The sequence below is a fragment of the Paramacrobiotus metropolitanus genome, unplaced genomic scaffold (assembly GCF_019649055.1).
Source record: "Paramacrobiotus metropolitanus isolate TYO unplaced genomic scaffold, Prichtersi_v1.0 Parri_scaffold0000006, whole genome shotgun sequence".
NCBI lineage: Eukaryota > Metazoa > Tardigrada > Eutardigrada > Parachela > Macrobiotidae > Paramacrobiotus > Paramacrobiotus metropolitanus.
The window spans coordinates 496,073-516,463 of record NW_026570226.1 but is presented as its reverse complement, the minus strand read 5'-3'; the positions used below and the strand labels follow the sequence as shown (position 1 = coordinate 516,463).

Below are 20,391 nucleotides of genomic sequence, written 5' to 3'. Positions count from 1 at the left end.
CGTTGAGTATGTGCGACGTGAGACTGAGCAGTAATATCCTGCAAGAAAATTCTGATGCATGTTTTCACCAGTTTTCGGTTTTGATTATGTGGGCAGTTATCAGACGTCAAGAAATCTCTGTGGGAATATTGAATATGCTAATGTTACAAAACTGAAAGACGATAGATTGTACTTTCAGCAGTGATTACAATGCAATTACAAATACATCCCGCTTAAAACCACGAAAAAAGTGTTCCTCTAGCTGATGTCAGTGTCGAATGCCCCAAATACTCCACAAACGTCATAAAGCTAGGATATCCTGGCTTTCAAAGGTCAGCTTTGATTCTGGAACAAATAGATAATTCTGTGCAAGTTTTGTAAAGCAGTGCCGGGAGCATGACTTTATACGTGAATAGAAATTACGTTCTACACATGTTGGAGAAAAATTGATCAATATTCTCTAATGTAAAACACTTGGCTCCGCATACAGTATAATCAAGTGTATTCTATCGGATTTGGAACTCCTACTGGCTTCAGTTTACCGGACAAGAACGTTAACGAATAGCAATCCATGTGTCATGTTTCACCATTGCAGTCTCCGTTACGCCCATGACGCACTTTTCTGATTGCTGCAGCTACCGTACATTCGAGCTGGCTTCATAAAATTTTACCATTACGAGCTATCACTACACTTCCGCCGCTGCGCCATAATTGTTTGGTACTCTGTGCTCTTGTAGCATACCGTGCTTGTAGTATTCGTACCCAATGTACTGTACATTTTTCGAAGAGATTTTTAGCACAGCTCACCTTAACATATTATAGTTTTGGGAAGCTTTTCGCTTGTTTCTAGCTTTCCCGTCATTTCTTTAAATTTAAACACAATTCTGTGTGCACATTTATCATTTTATGTACCGTATTTATGGTCCGTACACGCGCAGGTCAAAATTATCATTCACTCTGTTCGTTTTTTGCCTTGGGAAGGTACATGTGTAAGTGCTATTATAATATGTTTTACGTACCTACGTATAGTGTCAAGTACAATTATGCAATATAGGAGAATATTTAGCATTTGTAAAAATTTCTACACCAATAACATCTTACATACGTTGCACTAATGTGGATTCTGGACTTTTCTGCAGCTTAAACACTCGGCGCTGCCGATTAAAGCACATCTAATTACGATGGAAGCGTCGCAGGTGTTGCAGTCGTTGCTTCGACTTTCCGAGCGTGCGGCCAATATTGCACGCGCTGTCAGGAGCCACTCGGATTTATTTGATGTATTGATTCAAGAGAAGGAGTTTGATAAAAGGCGCCAGAAACCCGATTACAAAACCTTGGCTGATGTTACAATTCAGGTGATAATTTGCAAAAAAAATAAATTCATATTTTAACCGGTAATTTTTGCCGGTTTACTCAAATTGATCGAAATCGTGATTGGACGAAACTGTATCTCTAAATGTTTAAAGTTTTTATAATTTATAACGTATGTTTGCTTAAACCATTTCTGTGATGCAATTACTTCAGTCTTTTCCGAAATATATTTAAATAGTGCCATAATTTATGCGTGCAGCGTGCTGTATGTATAATTGTAGTTATATTGTGTTACGCTCTGCATAGTTAAATAAATCTACAGCTCTCTACATACATAGTTTGCAAATTACATAGAGATCACAGAACTTTCCTTTGCATAATCATGCTCTTCTTAAACACATTGCACCCTGTTTCATAATGTTTTAATCTCGTTAAGGCCTATTTGATATGGAATTTAAATTTTCTAGAGGCTGCTTGGATGACGTTTGCTATACTTTCAACTTTCTGATTTCAGGAAAGCATTAGGCACTTCCTCGGAAAAGATGTAGGTATTTATCAGGGATGTACTGAAGTAGAATAACTGTGTAAATCGATACATGTTGTAAGCGGGGAAACGGAACTGTGGCGCGTTTTACATTGCTCGAGCTCAAACAGTCTAATTAAGCACGATTACTTGTAATTATTACTTATCGGACACGTTGAGTGTCTGTAAAATCAATTCCACTGCGTTTATATCTTCCTCCATGTTTGGTAATAAACGATCGATACGGTTTGCGGAAAACTATTCGGCTCGGCACGTTGCAATTAGTTCACTTGCATGATTACACACTATTCGGACACGTTTGCATATATCCCGTGAAGAATTCATTTGATGAAATGAATATATGATTGTAAACATACTGCGATCCACATGCTGAAAAATAATCGAGGCATATAGGTACCTCGGTTTCTCTGTACGGATGTGTGCAAATGTGCATGTGCTGTATTGCAGTAAGGGTTTGACATCACGGTGCATGCTTTGTTGAATAAACCATTTTAACCGCGTAATTAATAATGGCATACTTACTCAAGCATGAACGGCTCGGCTTGTAAATATTTTACTCGTTTGTATTTACGATCTCATGGATGTGGATGTTGCAGTTTCCGATCCTGGCGTCGCAAGTCCGTGGCGAAGAGAGTTACTGTTTCACCAACAAAACCGGCAGTTTTGTTAACATCCAGGCAAGCACCATTCATCGACGGAAACGTTTTCGCCAATTTATTTTTGCGGCAGGTTCATTGAACCGTGACAGGTTCTTATATGCGGTATACGACTAGAATCAGTCGTAGCATATATGAAACTGTAGTTTCGGTTTTTGGTCTTCGATATCCGTGTGTAAACAAAAGTAATTTTGGCGCCCGTAGAGTACGGAAGGGTCCGGCCGGTTGAAGGAAGCGGTGGGGCCTAACAGTCATGTGACATGAGTCATGTGACATGCGTCGAGTAACGATGCGTGAAACTTGTAGATGGCGTTGTTAGCTCGGCATCTTTTTTAGGTTTCATTATGTGCTCCTACATTATGTAGGAGCACCTTGCAATGTGCACGTACATTATGCAGTAGCACAATGCATCGGTTTCATCGGTTCTTGGAGGAGAAAAACGGAACTGTAGTTCCAAATAAACGTAATCCAATATGCTTCCTGCAATGTGCTCCTACATATGTAGGAGCACTTTAATGTAGGAGTACATTGCAGGAGTATATTGTATGTGGAGATTATAAGGGGTAGGAATATAAAGTGCTGAATAGAGAATTTCATAATATAGTAAATTATATTAAAGGTGATATGTTTGACGAAAAGTGATAATGAAGAAAGGGTGTACTAATCCAGTGTAGCGAAGAAAGGGTCTACATTGAATTTGGGTGAAGATAAAGGGATTTTTAGTGTAGTATGGTATAAATATATTCGGCTTTCTGGTTGTTCTTATTTGAGTGTTTAATGACGTGTTACAGGAAGTGGAGTGTGTTGCGGGTTGTAGATAGTGATGGATTATTGTGGAAAATTCAAGAAATTTCGAGAAAGTTGATTGCTTAATGGAGCAGACTATTATGTTTTGCTCTGATAGTCTTGGATGTGTAGGAACAGGTGGTTTGTATATGGGAAGTAGGTTGGTAGGTACATTAAAAGGTTGTTCGAGAAAATGTATAGTTTAATTGGTTTATTGACTGGATTTTTTGAGTTCGGTGGGTATAGAAGTTGAGGAATCTTGTGTTTGAGTTATTATGGAGTGGACAAAGTATATAGATGAGCAAAATGTTTTTCTTGTTGGTTATTTTTTGGTGGCCGGTGTGGATTTGTGGATACTTACTGATTCAGGTTGCTGTCTTTTGTTTGGCTCTGGTAAGGCTTTTTAGGTTGAGTATGGTTTAGTAAGTTTTCTTTCATACATATTTTCGTTTAAGAATTCTTTTTTTAATAAAATAATGGAAGGTGGTTGTGCTTGTAAGAAATACATGCGTGAGTATATGCGTGATTATAGAAAGAAATGCAAAATCGAAACTGATGGTAATTGTAGCAGGGAGGATAATGTGGGAAGTGGTGATGATGTTAGATATGAGAATGTAAAAGTTAAAAAACAAAAATGTAATCGGAATACTAAAGATAGTGCGTTTTCTGGTATGTTTGGAAAAAGTTATTGGACAATTTTTGTAAAGGGAACGTGCTAAACGACATTTGCGGAGTATGGTAATGTGTAATGGTTGTCCGGATCTTTTCTTAAGCATTACTTAACGATTTTGTCCTGAAGTGTTGCGTTTTGTTGACCCTGTTAAGTTTACATTTTCGTTTTTTAACTTCACATTTTCATGTCTAACATCATCGCTACTTCATTATCTTCCTTGTTACAACTACCATCAGTTTCCGTTTTGCGGTTTTTTCTCTATAATCACGCACATACTCACGCATGTATTTCGTATTTCTTGCGATCACAACCAGTTTCCATTATTTTATTAAAAAAAACAATACTTAAAAGTAACTATCTATGAAAGCAAACTTACTAAAGTATACTCAACCTAAAAAGACCAAAGCCAAACAAAACACAACAACCTGAATCAGTACGCTTCCGAAAATCTAAACCGGCCACCAGAAAATAACCAACAAGAAAAACATTCTCCTCACTGCATATACTTCGTCAAATCCATAATAACTCAAACACAACGTTCCTCAACTTCTAATATACCCACCGAACTAAAAAAATCCAGTCAACAAACCAATCAAACCAAACATTCTCTCGAACAACCTTTTAATGTACGTCCCAGCCTACATCCCAATATACAAACCACCTGTTACTACACATCTAAGACTATCAGTGCAAAACATAATAGTTCGCAAAACATAAACATAAATTCTTTCCCCTACTATTATTATTCCTTTTATATACACAAATCCGAAATTATTTTAAATCCCAGTATTCCTCTTTCTTATCACGTACCTGCCGCTACACAATCGAGAGATTGTCCACGTAGTGTATATTCGGTCTTGTAATCGGTTGTGTCTAGTAGCTAGTAGCCACCACTTTACCAGTTGTGCAGTATATTGATTACATTTATTATATTGCAGACTACCTAGGATGTTATAGAAATTTTTGAATTATCCCTGAAAATTCTAAAGAAAGTAACTTTTAACAACAAATTCTATCGAACTGGTAGCGAACGCATTTGTAATAATTTTGATATTGTTGCATTCACAAATACAAAATAAACAAATGTAATATACACCGGGTTTAATTTTGAAAAACATACGCTTAATGTCTTTCTGTTGCAAGTTCACTGTACAACTACAGTATGTCATCGCATTCCGAAAAGATACCATAAATTTTAAGAGGAATTAAATTTTGAATACTGAGTCATCTTCTTTGGAATTCATAAAATTTAAAGCAGTCTTTTCTATAATACGGAGGCTTGCTCCGACAGTGACAGTGAATTATACTGCTGCATTTTCTCTAGATTTTGCCGAGTGCCGATTTGATGAAGAATCTTCTATTGGGAGTTCTACAAGGAGACGAACGTGCAGCCGATGAGCTGGCCGGTGCCATCTACAATGAACCGGATATGTGCGGCGTGGATTTGGATAGGACGAACAGCGTTAAATTGCAGCTACCCGCTGATGGATTCGGCATTTGGGTTGATCCGTTAGGTAAAGAAGGTTTGTTTTTCCCCTGGGGAACGCTTTAAAGCCAGTAATACTAAAGTGGTTCGAAGGAATGATAGCCAATCATGCGATTTTTAAAGTTTATGAGGGTGATGAATATGTAGAATTGATTTTCCCTTGTTTCCCTGAGCGCAAGAAATCGTATTTCCATGATACTCACATTATTCATCTTGTGGCCACTTTTAAGCAGTACAAAAATGATGTGGATAGGAACGAGGTAAATTAAGCTGTATTATGAAATAATAATTTTTAATGGCATAGAATTGTCTGCAGTAGACTGGCTTGACAGCTGCTATTATAACTATACACCAAAACTTATATCTTTATTTATCAAAATACGTAATTTTGGTAGAAGATTTGAAAATAGGCAAAACAATGGAAATAAAGCAGTGTATCGATTAATCTTTACGGTAAAACGTATGTTCAGATGCAACGGCCGAATACGTTTCCGGACAAGGATCAGAGAAACAGAGCCATGGAGTGTATTTATCTGGAATTCATTGTGTTACAATTTTAATTGGCGTTTTCGATTTAACTACTGGCGAGCCCGTTATGGGTGTCATTAATCAGCCTTTTCACGAAGTGGACCCGGTAACCAAAAGGTAAAAAGATGAAAACGTGAGCAAAATATCGAAGAAGTTGTTTTTCACTTTACTCGACATTCTTGAACTGGATAACTACTCGTATAATATATTTGTCGGATTAATGAATCAGTGCTAGTCACTTTTGCATAAAAAAAGTGAATAACTTGGTGAAAGTCGACATGGTACTTACAATTAATTAGATTTGACACACTGTATTTTCATATAAAAAGCTATTATTTACTGTTCATCACTCCGGACAAAGCGGAATACGTGACAATTAATCAGCTGATTAGGCGTTTCAAAATCCTTATGTCGAACGTTTTGACTTTATTTTTTATGATACTCATTGTTAACAATTTTTGCTTATTGTGTCTTCCGGTTGAATTTATATTATTGCTAATGTGGTTACAGATGGAAAAGTCGATGCGTTTGGGGATTGTCATATGGCGGCATAAATGCCCATTCCGGTATCCGCAGTGAACGCCCAGTGGCAACAGCAAAATCCCACGTTGTGATTATGAGTCCAAGTGAGACGGATGAGCTGAAAGAGGCGCTTGATGAGTGCTTTACTACCATATATTCTGCCGGTGCCGGATACAAGTTTCTGGCGGTAACATTGGGTTTGGCCGACGCTTATATCCTATCAAAAAACTCCACCTTCAAATGGGATACATGTGCTCCCCACGCTCTCCTCAGGTATCGAATTACTGCGCTCTGTTCTAATGCGATCGGAAAAAGTACATTAGCTAATAGACGGTTGGATTTCTAACCATAAGAGGCATTAGCATCAGAATGTCGCCACAAAATAATTGTGACCCGAGAGCATGCCAACAGCGCCGTTTATATAACACACTTTTAGTCGCCGAAACTTGAGTTAAACATTGTATGCGATCAATGATTTTGAGTCCCACAATTTACTATTACGAGGTAAACGTTATTTTATTTAAGTAATGATATTTCATAAGATTGTCTTTGACAAGAGCTTCGAACCTAGCTTCTTTTGAAATAAATAAGGTGTTAATGCTTTTACCGTATCCAGACTACTGTCCAGAGTACTGAATGCAGTCTTTCGCAGTTGTATGATTATACATATCCCATTTTTGTAGATCGGTTGGTGGCGGAGTGTGTGATCTTTCCAAAGCACTGACGGATTTTGATCTCACTTCAGTGGAAAATAACCGGAAATTTGAACTTCAATATTTGCATCCCGACAATCCGGTAATGCAATAAATAATAATTGAACACGACTATTACACGGAATTTATCGGTCTGCATCGTTCCATCAATATTTTATGCATTTGTGGAGCTGTTTAACGTACTTCCTCATATGTGAGATTAACCGATGTCGACTCTAATAATAAATATAAGAATTCAAAACACAAATCAACCGTCATACTTCTAGAACCTTACTGGTTAGAGCATTTTGCGTCACGCAGGATTAATTCTGTTCGAGTCGAGCGCATTACGTTTACAACCGCGATATATAAATATGTAGGGAAGATGAACTTATACATGGTTTTCAATCTGACTCCGATATAGAAACAATGTTAGTGATCGTTTTATCGTTAGAATATATTTTTACTTTCCAGGATGCCGAAGCCCAAGAGTGTTGGCTGAACACTGGTGGCATTCTGGCATATGCGAATCTGGATACGCTGAAAGAAATCGTGGCGAAATTGCAACAAGTTATGAAAGAGGCAATCGAGAATTTAGATTAACAGAGGAACATTTTCGTTCTTTTTTACACTCTACTTATTATTATCGTATAGTATAGAATAATAGATCTCAATACATCTCTACTTACTCGATGAGAAGTAATTTTGTAATTTGTTTAATATGACTATCCGGTGAACACGGCTTCGAGTGATTGTGTATCCAGAAATTTTTTGTTTTTGTGTTGTCAACCCTGTTAAGTTGCCTGTAGTTATACGGATCGCAACGCATAGAATTTTAAGTTTTGAACTATATAGCTGTTCCAGACTTCCAGTTAATATTAATATTGACTCCTCGCCAAATGTTGTGTATTTACACGATAAGAAGGGGCAGTGTTAATCTAGATCTGTCTTTAATTTATAAAACGGTAATGCGTATACGGACTTATTGAAATGCCTTACCATTTAAACGTATTAAGAGTCAGTGTTTCAGTCTGTTGGATTTCGATCAAACAAATAAAACAGAAGATTTGCCGTTTGATTCCATTAAATGGCAAATATATTAATATTAGTTACTGGACTCATTAACATGCATATCGAATAAGGATAAAATTCTATATGATATTTTGTGGATACGAGTAGAAGTATAGATACTACCGTAGATACCAAGTACTACCTGTGCATTACACCAGCATCTGATGTCAACAATGCACCAAGCAAGCAGCGGGCGGAAAAGGATTTAATTTAACTACAGTACTACCCGAGTAGTACCCCAGAATGTCTTGAGCGGTCCAACTAAAACTGCTGGTGTTATACTTTTACAAACTCTGCTCTCTGTGTCTGGAGGATGCGAAATTATTTTCTCAAAAACACTGTAAGTCTAGCCTGAAAAAGTAAAAATGAAGTGCAATTCTACGATACGACGTGCAGTTACAATTCTACCGTATTTATGCTATATATCCTACATGTCCAGATCTGACATTTATGATTACTAAACTGAAAGGGCGATATTTTGAATGGTTACGTATTGCAAGTCCATTTTACTAGCGACAGTCATTTAATACTGGAACAACTGTCGGCTGCCCTTGGTTCGATCACCTAAATTGTGCCGCTCTGTGAATTTACCTTACCGTATGTATTTCGACTCATACTACCGCGTTTCTATTTAAATTTCCAAAGAAAAGGATGTTAAAACATTCATGAAAGTCGATTTTAAGGTTAATCCAAGAATCGGTCATACGAGTACTGGATTCTGGAGCGCTTTAACAGTTTTGGCTTTGCATAATGTGCATGTGGCGTTATGGGCCGCAATGGCAACTGATCATTTGCGGCAAAAATAATAAATGTACACCACAATAATCTATTACTGTTCCTTACTACTTTAATGTTAGATATTTCGCTTTTCTCTGAAATAATAACAAAACCATAAAATGTTGATAACATTGAATCTGTGTACTGCATGTACGGTATAATTCAAGTCTTTGTAGTTTAAATGTCTCCGTAAAGTTATATTTATATTTCTTCGAGGAATAATTCGAGAAACACAAGACCGAATACCAAAGTGCATCTTTTCGCAGAGCTATCGATTTTAAATAATTTGTCGAGCCAGCTCTAAATTATTCATTTTAATAAGAAACATAGTCACCTAAGACTTCAAGTTATAAACTGCAAAACACACGGAGCCTGCGGTTTAATAGCGGACCACATCAGTACTTGTATTGTACATAACTATTACACGTTGTGTATAATAACTTCAAAAACCCAACTTTCCCATATAAACCCTTCGGTCGTCAGAGTTCAAACAACTGAACCAGCTACCAGCGTACACCAGGAAAACAACTGTGAATTAACACTTAAAGCCACATTTGCGTTACCAAGATTACAGAAATGTGCGAACTAAGGCCCAGGAACAGCATCACCACAAGAATAATTAATTTTTAAAACCGTAAAAAAATTTAACGAGTCATAAATTATCAGCCGTCAAACAGCTTTTACAGCGTGTACATATACGGCTCGGTCAACAACAATAAAATATGCAATAAATTAAGACAGTAAAAAAAAGAGACCCTTGGCTTGAAAAAACATGGAGCAGGACGGGAAGTGCAGCGCAGCATAGTCAGCTAGTAAGGCTTTTGCATATGTAGTCGAATACACGTAGATATCACCGTCTCGGACTTTCCGATATCTTCAACGGATATGTTAATTTTGTGGGCAAAATCCCAATATTCAGCTGATAAAATTCCACCAACTGGGTCAAATCAGCAAATTTAGTTTTGCCCTCGTCCAAGGTCAAACAGATTTGGTCATTATTCTTTATCGGGTATATTTGATGGTGCTTAGTCTTGCCGGAAAACGTGAATGACAGCACGAAGCAACGTGGCTCGCTGCGGCTTTTCCTCACAAGGAATACCCTGCGAAAATAACCCCGTGAAATATTTGTGAAACTACATTAGCATGCAGCTCAAGCATTAAGCTAACGGTGAATTTAAGAACTGACACCATCAGCGACTAGAAATTCCAAACTGTTGCATAATAAAGGCGCTGTTTTCAATATTCCAACGCACGTAACCGTTGAAACGGAAACTGTTATGTCTGCGACATAAAAGTCCAGACGATCAGATGATCACTTAATAAAATATTGCCTTGTTTTGCCAAAATAAAAATTCGTTCACTCATTCTGCTTTGGCATCTTGACCTTTTCTGCAACGACACACCCTTCGCCGCACCGGCGTACCCTTAAGCTGCAAAAAGCCGCACAGCTGCTCAACTAACAATCACGAGCATGCCTGACAATCACTGACTTTTCCTCTTCCTCTCGCCGACAAGCAAATGTGAAATCAACCGAGCCTGGCGAGCCAATGCGTCACCGACGTTGAGTTTTTTGCTATTTCCGCCTCGATTGAATTAATCGCCGCCCCCAAACCCAGCAGCACCATAATCAAATCGCAATTCCAACTTCCTCAAGGGAGACGACAGTGGCGCTGACTGTTAACTTGCAGCTGCCAATGGGGTCATATAACCAACCAGCAAAATGGGAACACTGAGCCGAAGGGATCATCGACACGGCATTATGTGCCAAATTGAACAGCCGTCAAATTACCATCGTCAGTCGTTGCAACTGTCAAAAACCTACCCATCAACCATTCCCTGCTTGCTGAGCAATCGATTAGCTTCCTCCCGTGTCAAACCGCCATGATACCAGGGCTGGGAAAGATGGAGAGGATAGGCATGGGAAGCGGACATGGCAGTTGAACTGTCCAGACAGCGGCCCGTCTGACGTTTCTGTTCGACAAGGATGAATCGATATATTAAGCGATCATATTACCACAACCTGGCACGTAATACAAAGAACAAGTCAAAGTATGGCGGCCGTTTTACCTTCCAGGTCTGCAGTTCCGTCATTAGGGCCGCAATGGCTTCCTGCTGATTTTCCACAATGACTCGACCGCAGTTGCCAGAGAAATCCATGGGGACAAGAGATTTGCATTTTTCCTGGAGTGCCAGTTCCTGTAGTCAGCAAAATTCCAATTTATGTTCTCGTCGTAATGGGGATGTCGCTTAGCGCATTATGCAATATGGCGGTGGTTAAATGATGTAAGTAAAGGAAGTCTTTTCGAATCAAGTTGCGCGTGAAATTTGTACCCTTTCAGCGAACTGTGTTGCGTATTTGACATCGGTCTACGCGTTTTTGGCTTACAAAAACCTTCACATAATTAATAAATATTTACAAAGTATATCTGTACAAAGTAATAATACGTTAAAAAAAATTGGCTATCCTCCTAAAATTGAATTACATTTACGTAACAGATTTTGAAACTAAAAGCTTACATCGCCTATTACAGAAACACGAATCTGATTATGCCGTAGAGCGACGTTTGTCGGATGTTCTTAATCAGATCACAGGGCACAAACCAGAGGATCAACTGAAAGGCATATTACGCTAACTAAGGCTTAACTATTCCAAAAATGTCATTAATCAGCGCGATAATATTTAATGCAAAAGCAGCAAATTCAAATTCGTCAAGACGTTGTTAAATTAAGTGCTCCAGAGTCTAGCCAGCCAAAACGTTTTACAATAGGCACTTCTGAAAAGTGAACAAAAAGGTGCAATAAATATAACTGCTTGATCACCTACCTTAACATTCTCGGCGGTATTCAGTAGCTCGTCGACACGACTAGCCGCTTCATAATTCTCCTTCATCTGCTTGCCATACTGCAAACGCACAATACGCCACATTATTCTCTAACCAAGTGCACAGTCGACCAGCCAAAATTATTTATCCTAACAAAAATAACAGATCGACAAGTCTGCAACTGACAGCAATAGCTCGGATACGCGTTTGTCAAAAAGCTGGATACGCCTCAGTTGCCGCACTCGAAACAGGCTCGGCGCAACTGTTAAACTCTTCACTGGCACTTGTACTCTTCGTTTTGTAGTACGTATTTCGTCAGTGTACCTTCTGCAAACGCAGTGCGACGATCCAGTTCCGTCGCATCTCATCATCCTCGCAACAAATGTACTTGTATGTGGCATCCGAAGAATTCTATAGCAACAAATCGGCATTACATATAGCGCAATCATTCCAGGGTCGGCTCATTATCGCCTCTATCGGCAACCGATATTTGCATACAAATCACTCATTCACCGCACTCACAACACTTACCGCCACGCAGATAACGCTATCGGTAGCAGCACCCAGTGTTTTCCGACCATTTTCCGTATAATAAATGTGCACAGCATCCAAGGAGCAGAGAAGAGCGAGATTTTTCGGATCCTAATCACAAAGAAAAATGGGAATAATAGGTGTAACGCGGTACGGCGTAAATACGAGTCTACGAGAATTACCGCTTTTGGTAGAGCTATAAATTTTATGGAATCATGCACGCACTTTATTGTACTATGTACAGTTTATTTATTTTATAGCACGAAGTAGCAAGAATGCAGCGCGAAATCAGAAATCTTATACCAGTTTTTGTACTCCCACCTTCAGGTACGCAGGCAATTATATTTTTTTACCTTGCTCGTGCCTTTTACGCTCATATATAATCCAGAGGGTCGAAGGACGAAAAACTGCTTTTTCCATGCTTTCTTTTCGCGTAGGCTCAACCATCCATCAACATCTGGCAGCCAGTTTGTCGACGATAAAAGATTCTGCGAGATGATGTATTGATTTAGCTAATGCTGTTTATCATAAGCACCGTTCTATCCTGAGAAACCGGCTGGTAATAAAGAGTCAAGTTACAAAAAGAAAAAGGGTGTGCAATAAGTATACATAACGATTTCCAGTAAAGTATCGCTTCCTGGGCAGTGCATCACCGTGGTGCAGTAACCACCACTGGGTTATTGCCATTGCTTGCAGAATACAGACTGCAGTACATCCGTATGGCGTACAACGTAATAACGTTAATCACCTCAGAAAGGATTGCTAAAAAACTTATTACACGTTATACCGCCATCCATGGCATACTGCACAAACCCGAATACCGGCAAACAAGTACCCAAGAGCATCCATTAACACGGCAAAAAAACCTTATCGGTATCGAAATCAAGTTAAAATTAAAATTTTTAATCCGGAAAACAATCAGTGAAGCATAATATTTGTCACATACCGTCAAACTAATACCTTAGAACGAATAAAACTAATAAACTCTACAGATGCGAAAATTAGTTTCTGATGCTATACAGGCTCAGACGAATTTTAAGTAGTATCGTACGGTTCGTGTTCAGTGGGATTGCCAACTTACCCTCAAGAAGGCATTTTGCGCTGATGGCTGTTCAGTAGCCAACATATCCAGTTTATCCATGCAGATGTCCATCCTGCCTGCAGGGAAGAATTGCTACAAGGACAACAAAATACAACATGCAACAATTTTCCCACATGTCAAGTCCTGTCGAAACAGCTCTTGCAGCGGTTATGCAATATGTAGGCAAAGCGAAATTACTTTCGGGTATTTCCTTAAGGCCTACAGCGGACTGCATAATCAACCGTTTGATTATATAGAACAATTAAAACAAAATATAAATACACTATACACATACTACGTTTATGACTTGCGTAGTAAATCAGTAACTCAGATCATTGTTGCATAATGGTAATTTTGCTTAATTTCAAAAGCATCACCACAACAAATCAAAAATGTAGCCGACGTGTAAAAATGCAGGAGTAGCTATGTAAATATACGACAACGAAAAACGTTTCAATTTTTATAAAAACCATACAAAAGACAGCCGAAAGATCTTTTAAAATAAATTAGTTTCTGACCATTAATTATCGGGCAAGCACTTATCTAGCCTCTCGGCACTCGCTGAGGCTAACAAACAAATTACGGTGAAAATTCATGGATGTTAACAAGCCTCGAAATGCGCCGTGTTACAATGATACAAGGTGATTATTAATGCGTGTCCAGTTACAAATCATAACTGAAAACCAAAGGAAAATCCCCTACATGCCGTTAGGAAATAAGATTTATTGGTAATTTATATCGATTTTTTGTACCGGAGATATTTCATACGGACTGCTCACAGTGGTGTAAGTTGATGTAACAAGCAATGCGTTTATCTCTTACCTTTGGATTCCTAAATACTTCATATTTGCAATAATCCTGCTTAACAACAAAACGATTGTATTCCCCATCCACATCATGACGCCAAGAGTCTTGTATAGGTCCAATGCACTCATGGTCCTCTACAATTCGCCAAAGACACAGTGCCCGTTTCCACTCAATTATTACCCAGTTAGTGCAATCGCCACAGTGATTATCCGATAAGAGAATACGCAAGATTTGCAGGACATTGGTAGTCCGATCGATGGTCACCGTTCGATATGACTGACCATCAAAGTCTGTGTACAGTTCTACAAGGCATCGCGAAGCTGATTCGGTCGGTCTGTGGGGAATGTCCACGACAACGAAATCGTCGTCCGAGTCCTGCAATATATTACAGTAAAAACTTGTTAAGCACTTGCTATGCAGGTTACAGGCTTATAGCCTTAAAACGTACCACTCGATCAGACTGTAATGGCTCCAGTTTTGCAGGCAACGGGAGAATTTGCGATGCAAATGACTGGTCTGTGTACAATATTAAACACCAAATCACCAATTACCAATAGTTCCGACCAATTCACCGCGTGATTTCACATGAGGCAACGTACTACCGGGAATAACTGACCACACGTCCACATGGCAACCCGTATCTCCTCGCAAAATTGCGAATGAAAAGTGAAAACGTGATATGAATTATGCACGAGATCGATAGCAAAACTGCAAAAGAAAGACAAAATATCGTCTTTGCTTCGCAGGGCTGAAGAGTGCATCTGATTAGATATAATTAAGTATAAGGAAGCCGAGGTAGCGTATGCATTGAGTATTAAAGATCCAAATGCATGTACGAGTATTCATTCAGCTGCGGTAGAAATTCATCTGGAGCAGTCGCTCGCTAAATAGCTGGGAACAATAAGTAGTCAAAACGTTAGTTTGGTTCATGTTAACTTTCAAAAGGAGTGCACATGGGCATCGTTTACGCGAAATGCGCGATAGCTGGTTTCGAAAATTTCCTACGAATAATCTGATGACATGTTAGGTTCAAATCACGTCCTGATAGTGCGTTCTTCCGGTGAATCAGGATGGGCGGGTAAAAGCGGTGTACAACACACTTGCCGAACAAGTTTTTCCACGACACTTGTCGCTGAAATAGCGGCTTAAAATTTGTCTTTGCAAAAGTTGAACTTCGATAATTTTCAATCGATGCTTTGGTGAGTTTAGTCAGATTTGTGATTCATGTAGACATACATAATTATACAGAGCTACTCAAATAATCAAGTGTAGTGTACGTTAGTATGCAATGGCGTCTTCTGCGCGGTAGTATGATAGCCATAGAATCATATTATTATTAGCATGGCCCATGGTATGAGAGAAGTGAGCTGTGAAGTTATTACATATTGTGCTTCTTTGAACAATAATTTATACTGTATAGCATTGTGGAATAGCTATAAATAAAGTATTTATATAGAACACAGACATACAGATGAAGTTTTGGCATAGAAGTCCCTGCAATAATATTATTACCTATAATCTGTACGTAATAATCTGTACGGTAGACTTTATCTACAATCTACAGAAGTACATATGTACTTCAACTTGTATCTGTACTTCAATACAGAATTAATAAGTAGTCAATTCCTGCGGATTTACGAGAATAAGTATAAAAGTATTCGGAAATACTCAACTGTTCACTGTATTGCATCAATAGTTTATAACAGTACTTATCGTTACTGTATTGTTTTATGTTGCATTGCATTATACGAGTAAATTGTAAATTAAAGATCTCTATGTCCAAATATCTATACAAATCGTGTAACGGGAATACCGGTATCTGTTAATCTACAGTTGCATTTTACTGTACAATAGTTTTGCTTTATTGATGGTACAATTATGAATTTCACGCAAGCTTTTTCGGATATAAATCTTATTCTTAAACGCGCCAATAAAAAAAATACATTCAGATTCAGATTCTATTATTAATTTAAATTCAAAGTCTATACTTAATTTTATAAACTTGACTAGAAGTACAAAAATACCGTATAAAAAGCGATGCCGGTTGTTAAAAGCCTTTACAAAATAATAAAATTTCTTATTTTACAAATTCGGTATGTCGCAGACTCGCAGTATAAAAGGTACACGGACATAAGAATACAGTAGTTAGAAACTTAACAGCAGAATGACGTCCACCCGCACGCGGTCGCCAGTCTAGGCATCCATAATGTACGTGCTCATTCCGTACGAGCACTGTACGAAAAAATGAATGAAACCATTGAACACAAACGAAAAACCGACCGCTCCATCCAATGAAAACTACCGTCGGTCTCCTCTGTTTATGAATGACGCATCAAAGAGGGTGGATAGCACTTTGCGCAGCGGCCAAAAGCCGAGCTGACTAAGTATTTCGTGTAATATGCGCTCTTTTACAGTAGTAGACCAGTCAGGCACGCAGACGTTGATATTTTCCTTCGAAGCAGTTGCAATCTCGCGAAGACAGCTAGCATCTTTTCTAACGGTTACGGACTACTTTTTAGGTCGCGCCAAAACATTTTATTTTCTCAGTCGTGAATATTCTTCCTAAGACAAAATGAGAGAAATTGTTCATCTTCAAGCGGGACAGTGTGGTAACCAGATCGGATCTAAGGTGCGCAAAATAAGTCAGCTTTTAACGTTAACGTGCTTTGTGGCAGGCCTTAACTTCCGAGGTGGATTGACCTTGACGATTAAAGCAGAATTCTATTGGCTGACTAGTGCTGATGCTTCATATATGTCTTATAAAAATGTTGGATTTCCTATTCGTAGTTTTGGGAAGTCATTTCCGATGAACATGGCATCGATCCAACAGGAAACTACGTTGGAGATTCGCCGCTGCAGTTGGAGCGGATCAACGTGTATTACAACGAGGCGTCTGGTACGTAGTACAGTACTAATAGTTGGCGCTGTGTGGTAGTTAACCTACATAGGACAGAGTAAAATAATTTTATTCATCACAGATTTCAGCATTATGACCGCAAAGCGCTGATACAGGCAGCGGTGCATCGTTTTGATTTAAAGAAAAAAGGATATAATTATGATATCTTATCGATCTGTTCGGCCATTTTGTGTTAATTTGTCCGTTGCTCACGTCAGACTTAGATAGTGGCATATTGCGCGGATGTACGTAACATTCTGAATGACATATGACTGGAGATACAAGTGCTTAAAAGCTATTCTAGCTGTTGCAGACTTTTATTTATTTAAGTTTTTATTCGGACATAAACACCATATTCCATAAATATTAACTTTCCAAGTTTTTTGAAGTCGAATTGTAGATCTATAAGTACATGTGCTTATTTAATTCCACAAGACGGAAGTTGTTCCTTTTCGGTCACTATGCTGTTTCCAGTATTCTAAATTTGGTGTATATACAAAGGTTTTAGCTTGTAAGATACAGTATGGTCAAACCATTACTACTTTTGATGAATTCATCAAAGCTGAGAACCCAGCCATGAAGTAAAATAGCAAATTCAGTGGTACCAGGGAGCTGTGTTTTATAGTTGGTGATGTGTGCATTTACTGCATTGATTAAGAGAGCATGAGTCATTGACCTTGTAGGCACGACTATTTTCATCGCGCCGGCTGAGATTCTTAGCGGTTAATGTTCTCGTCACCTTGTAAGTTGTTTAATGATTTTCGTTCATTGGCAGGTGGCAAATATGTTCCCCGTGCGATTTTGGTGGACCTCGAGCCGGGAACCATGGACTCAGTGCGTTCCTCGCCATTCGGACAGCTTTTCCGCCCGGACAATTTTATCTACGGTACGCATATGATAAGTTTGAAACAGCAGACAGGAGCCTAAAGCGGAGCTCGCAGATATAATCTGCTAGTTACTTACATAAGCATTTTCGTGTTTAATGACAGGTCAAAGCGGAGCTGGTAACAACTGGGCTAAGGGACATTATACTGAGGGTGCCGAACTAGTCGATTCTGTGCTGGATGTGGTGCGCAAGGAAGCGGAAGGCTGCGATTGTCTGCAAGGTTTCCAGCTGACTCACTCACTGGGTGGCGGCACTGGGTCTGGCATGGGTACTCTGCTTATCTCCAAGATTCGTGAGGAGTATCCCGATCGCATCATGACAACGTTCAGCGTGGTTCCATCGCCTAAGGTACGTACAGATCTAGAAGATGTAGTTGATAATTATTATTGTAGCTTTGGGATGTGATGGTGATCAGCGGCCTGCATGCCGAGTAGTGCGATACAAATGCCAGTACTTAAATTCTTAACAATTTCAGTTCATTTATAAAATTAAGCAGATTAATTTATTTTTAATAGGTGTCTGACACAGTGGTCGAACCATATAACGCGACATTGTCAGTCCATCAGTTGGTTGAGAACACGGATGAGACGTTTTGCATTGACAACGAGGCGCTGTACGACATCTGCTTCCGCACACTGAAGCTGACCACTCCGACATACGGCGATCTGAACCACCTGGTGTCGGCCACGATGTCCGGCGTGACCACTTGTCTGCGTTTCCCCGGCCAGCTGAATGCTGATTTGCGTAAATTGGCTGTCAACATGGTGCCCTTCCCGCGTCTGCATTTCTTTATGCCCGGCTTCGCCCCGCTGACAGCCCGCGGTAGTGCGCAGTACCGTTCCCTGTCCGTATCGGAGTTGACTCAACAAATGTTCGACTCCAAGAACATGATGGCGGCTTGTGATCCACGCCATGGTCGCTATCTCACGGTTGCTGCCATCTTCCGTGGTAGGATGAGTATGAAGGAAGTTGATGATCAGATGCTGCAGATCCAGAATAAGAACAGCAGGTGTGTGACATAAGGAATTAGCGCTGCATATAAGTAGTGTAATGACCTGTTAACCCTTTACGAGCGAAGAAATTTGATTACTCAGTATCGTTGACGCATGGCATTTTTTTCAGCTTCTTCGTTGAATGGATTCCTAACAATGTTAAGACTGCCGTGTGCGATATTCCACCCCGCGGGCTCAAGATGTCTGGAACATTTATTGGCAACAGCACCGCCATCCAGGAACTTTTCAAACGCATTGGCGAACAGTTTACGGGTAAGCATGCAGCCTAATTTGTGGAATAATGATTTACTAATGAATATTTTTAACTAGCCATGTTCCGCCGAAAAGCCTTCTTGCATTGGTACACTGGTGAAGGTATGGACGAAATGGAGTTCACCGAGGCCGAATCCAACATGAATGATCTGGTATCGGAGTATCAGCAATACCAAGAAGCGACGGCCGAGGATGAGGGCGAGTTTGAGGAGGAACGTGCTGAACCAGAAACTGAAGGCGCATAAATTAAACGCGCATCTTGGAACTTAGATCTTTGCCCATGTCAACTGGACTGGTTGACATGGACAGAGATCTTGAGTTCCAAGATGAACACTTGTCTCACTTTATGTATCATTCGTCATTTGATCACTTTGATCATCAAAGTTAATTTACTGTACTTACAAGTTCGCTTTTTATTCGGTGTGTTTTAGCGGTATGTTATCGTGTACCCTTTTTTATTGTGTGTTTGTGTGGAAACATAATGACTTTTTCTGGATTATTCTGTAATTTGGTCGACTTTTTATCTGAGTAAATAGGTAATTTGTGAAGGTTCCGTTTGTTATTGCCGATCAGTACGAACTTAAAATTAGCGGTACTGATAAAATCGACGACAACGGCCACTGTCCAAGTTCCAACAGCACGAAACTCAAAGAATACTTAACCAATGAAATATTGTAACAGTGGCCTATCTGGCTACTGTTCTAGTGGGGTGGCGATCAGCCTTTACCACGATTAAACGGCTGTTGGTGTGAAAGGTGGCACGGCCGGCAACGATGCTGGCCGAGGACGCTCTTACAGATGTAACGCAATTACACAGGTGGCTCCGATTGAGATGACGCTAGTTCATCCCAAGCGGTCAAACACAACAACGTAACTCAAGGCATGTTTAATGACAAGGCGTTCAAGAAACGGAGCAAGGTTGTTAGCAAGCAGTGATGTCCCGTTTTTTTCACGGGCTCGGTAAATCACGGGAATTTCCCGCATCCCGCACCCGCTTTTGCTCGGAAAGCGGTGCGGGAGGCTTTCTGCTCGGATCGGGTGCGGTCGGGAATATAGCCTGATTAGTACGCCCGCCCGC

General features: G+C 39.6%; 3 protein-coding genes across 4 annotated transcripts; 2 read left to right on the top strand and 1 right to left on the bottom strand.

Annotated features, from left to right (window-relative positions):
* Window positions 1–666: 666 nt before the first annotated feature.
* Window positions 667–8,114, top strand: LOC129581668 (inositol polyphosphate 1-phosphatase-like). 2 transcript variants are annotated; one of them, XM_055472874.1, is made up of 9 exons: window positions 667–960; window positions 1,119–1,334; window positions 1,805–1,834; window positions 2,431–2,511; window positions 5,274–5,463; window positions 5,906–6,080; window positions 6,474–6,758; window positions 7,169–7,280; window positions 7,652–8,114. In XM_055472874.1, exons 1-9 carry the CDS (start codon window positions 886–888, stop codon window positions 7,778–7,780), a joined length of 1,293 nt encoding a protein of 430 aa, XP_055328849.1. In that variant the 5' UTR covers window positions 667–885; the 3' UTR covers window positions 7,781–8,114. The 2 variants fall into 2 exon arrangements, with proteins under 2 accessions (XP_055328849.1, XP_055328850.1); XM_055472875.1 differs by having other exon boundaries at window positions 667–968.
* A 1,265-nt stretch (window positions 8,115–9,379) lies between these two features.
* Window positions 9,380–14,895, bottom strand: LOC129581686 (growth factor receptor-bound protein 7-like). The gene is made up of 11 exons (XM_055472897.1): window positions 14,883–14,895; window positions 14,715–14,782; window positions 14,282–14,641; window positions 13,460–13,552; window positions 12,732–12,866; window positions 12,379–12,489; window positions 12,172–12,258; window positions 11,850–11,927; window positions 11,093–11,221; window positions 10,848–10,996; window positions 9,380–10,125 (listed from the first exon to the last, which is right to left on the bottom strand). Exons 1-11 carry the CDS (start codon window positions 14,893–14,895, stop codon window positions 9,876–9,878), a joined length of 1,473 nt encoding a protein of 490 aa, XP_055328872.1. The 3' UTR covers window positions 9,380–9,875.
* A 1,775-nt stretch (window positions 14,896–16,670) lies between these two features.
* On the top strand, window positions 16,671–19,861 carry LOC129581868 (tubulin beta chain-like). The gene is made up of 7 exons (XM_055473145.1): window positions 16,671–16,895; window positions 17,054–17,162; window positions 17,938–18,048; window positions 18,152–18,396; window positions 18,564–19,057; window positions 19,171–19,313; window positions 19,371–19,861. The coding sequence occupies exons 1-7, from the start codon at window positions 16,839–16,841 to the stop codon at window positions 19,556–19,558; spliced, it is 1,347 nt and encodes a 448-aa protein (XP_055329120.1). The 5' UTR covers window positions 16,671–16,838; the 3' UTR covers window positions 19,559–19,861.
* The last annotated feature ends 530 nt before the right edge of the window (window positions 19,862–20,391 follow it).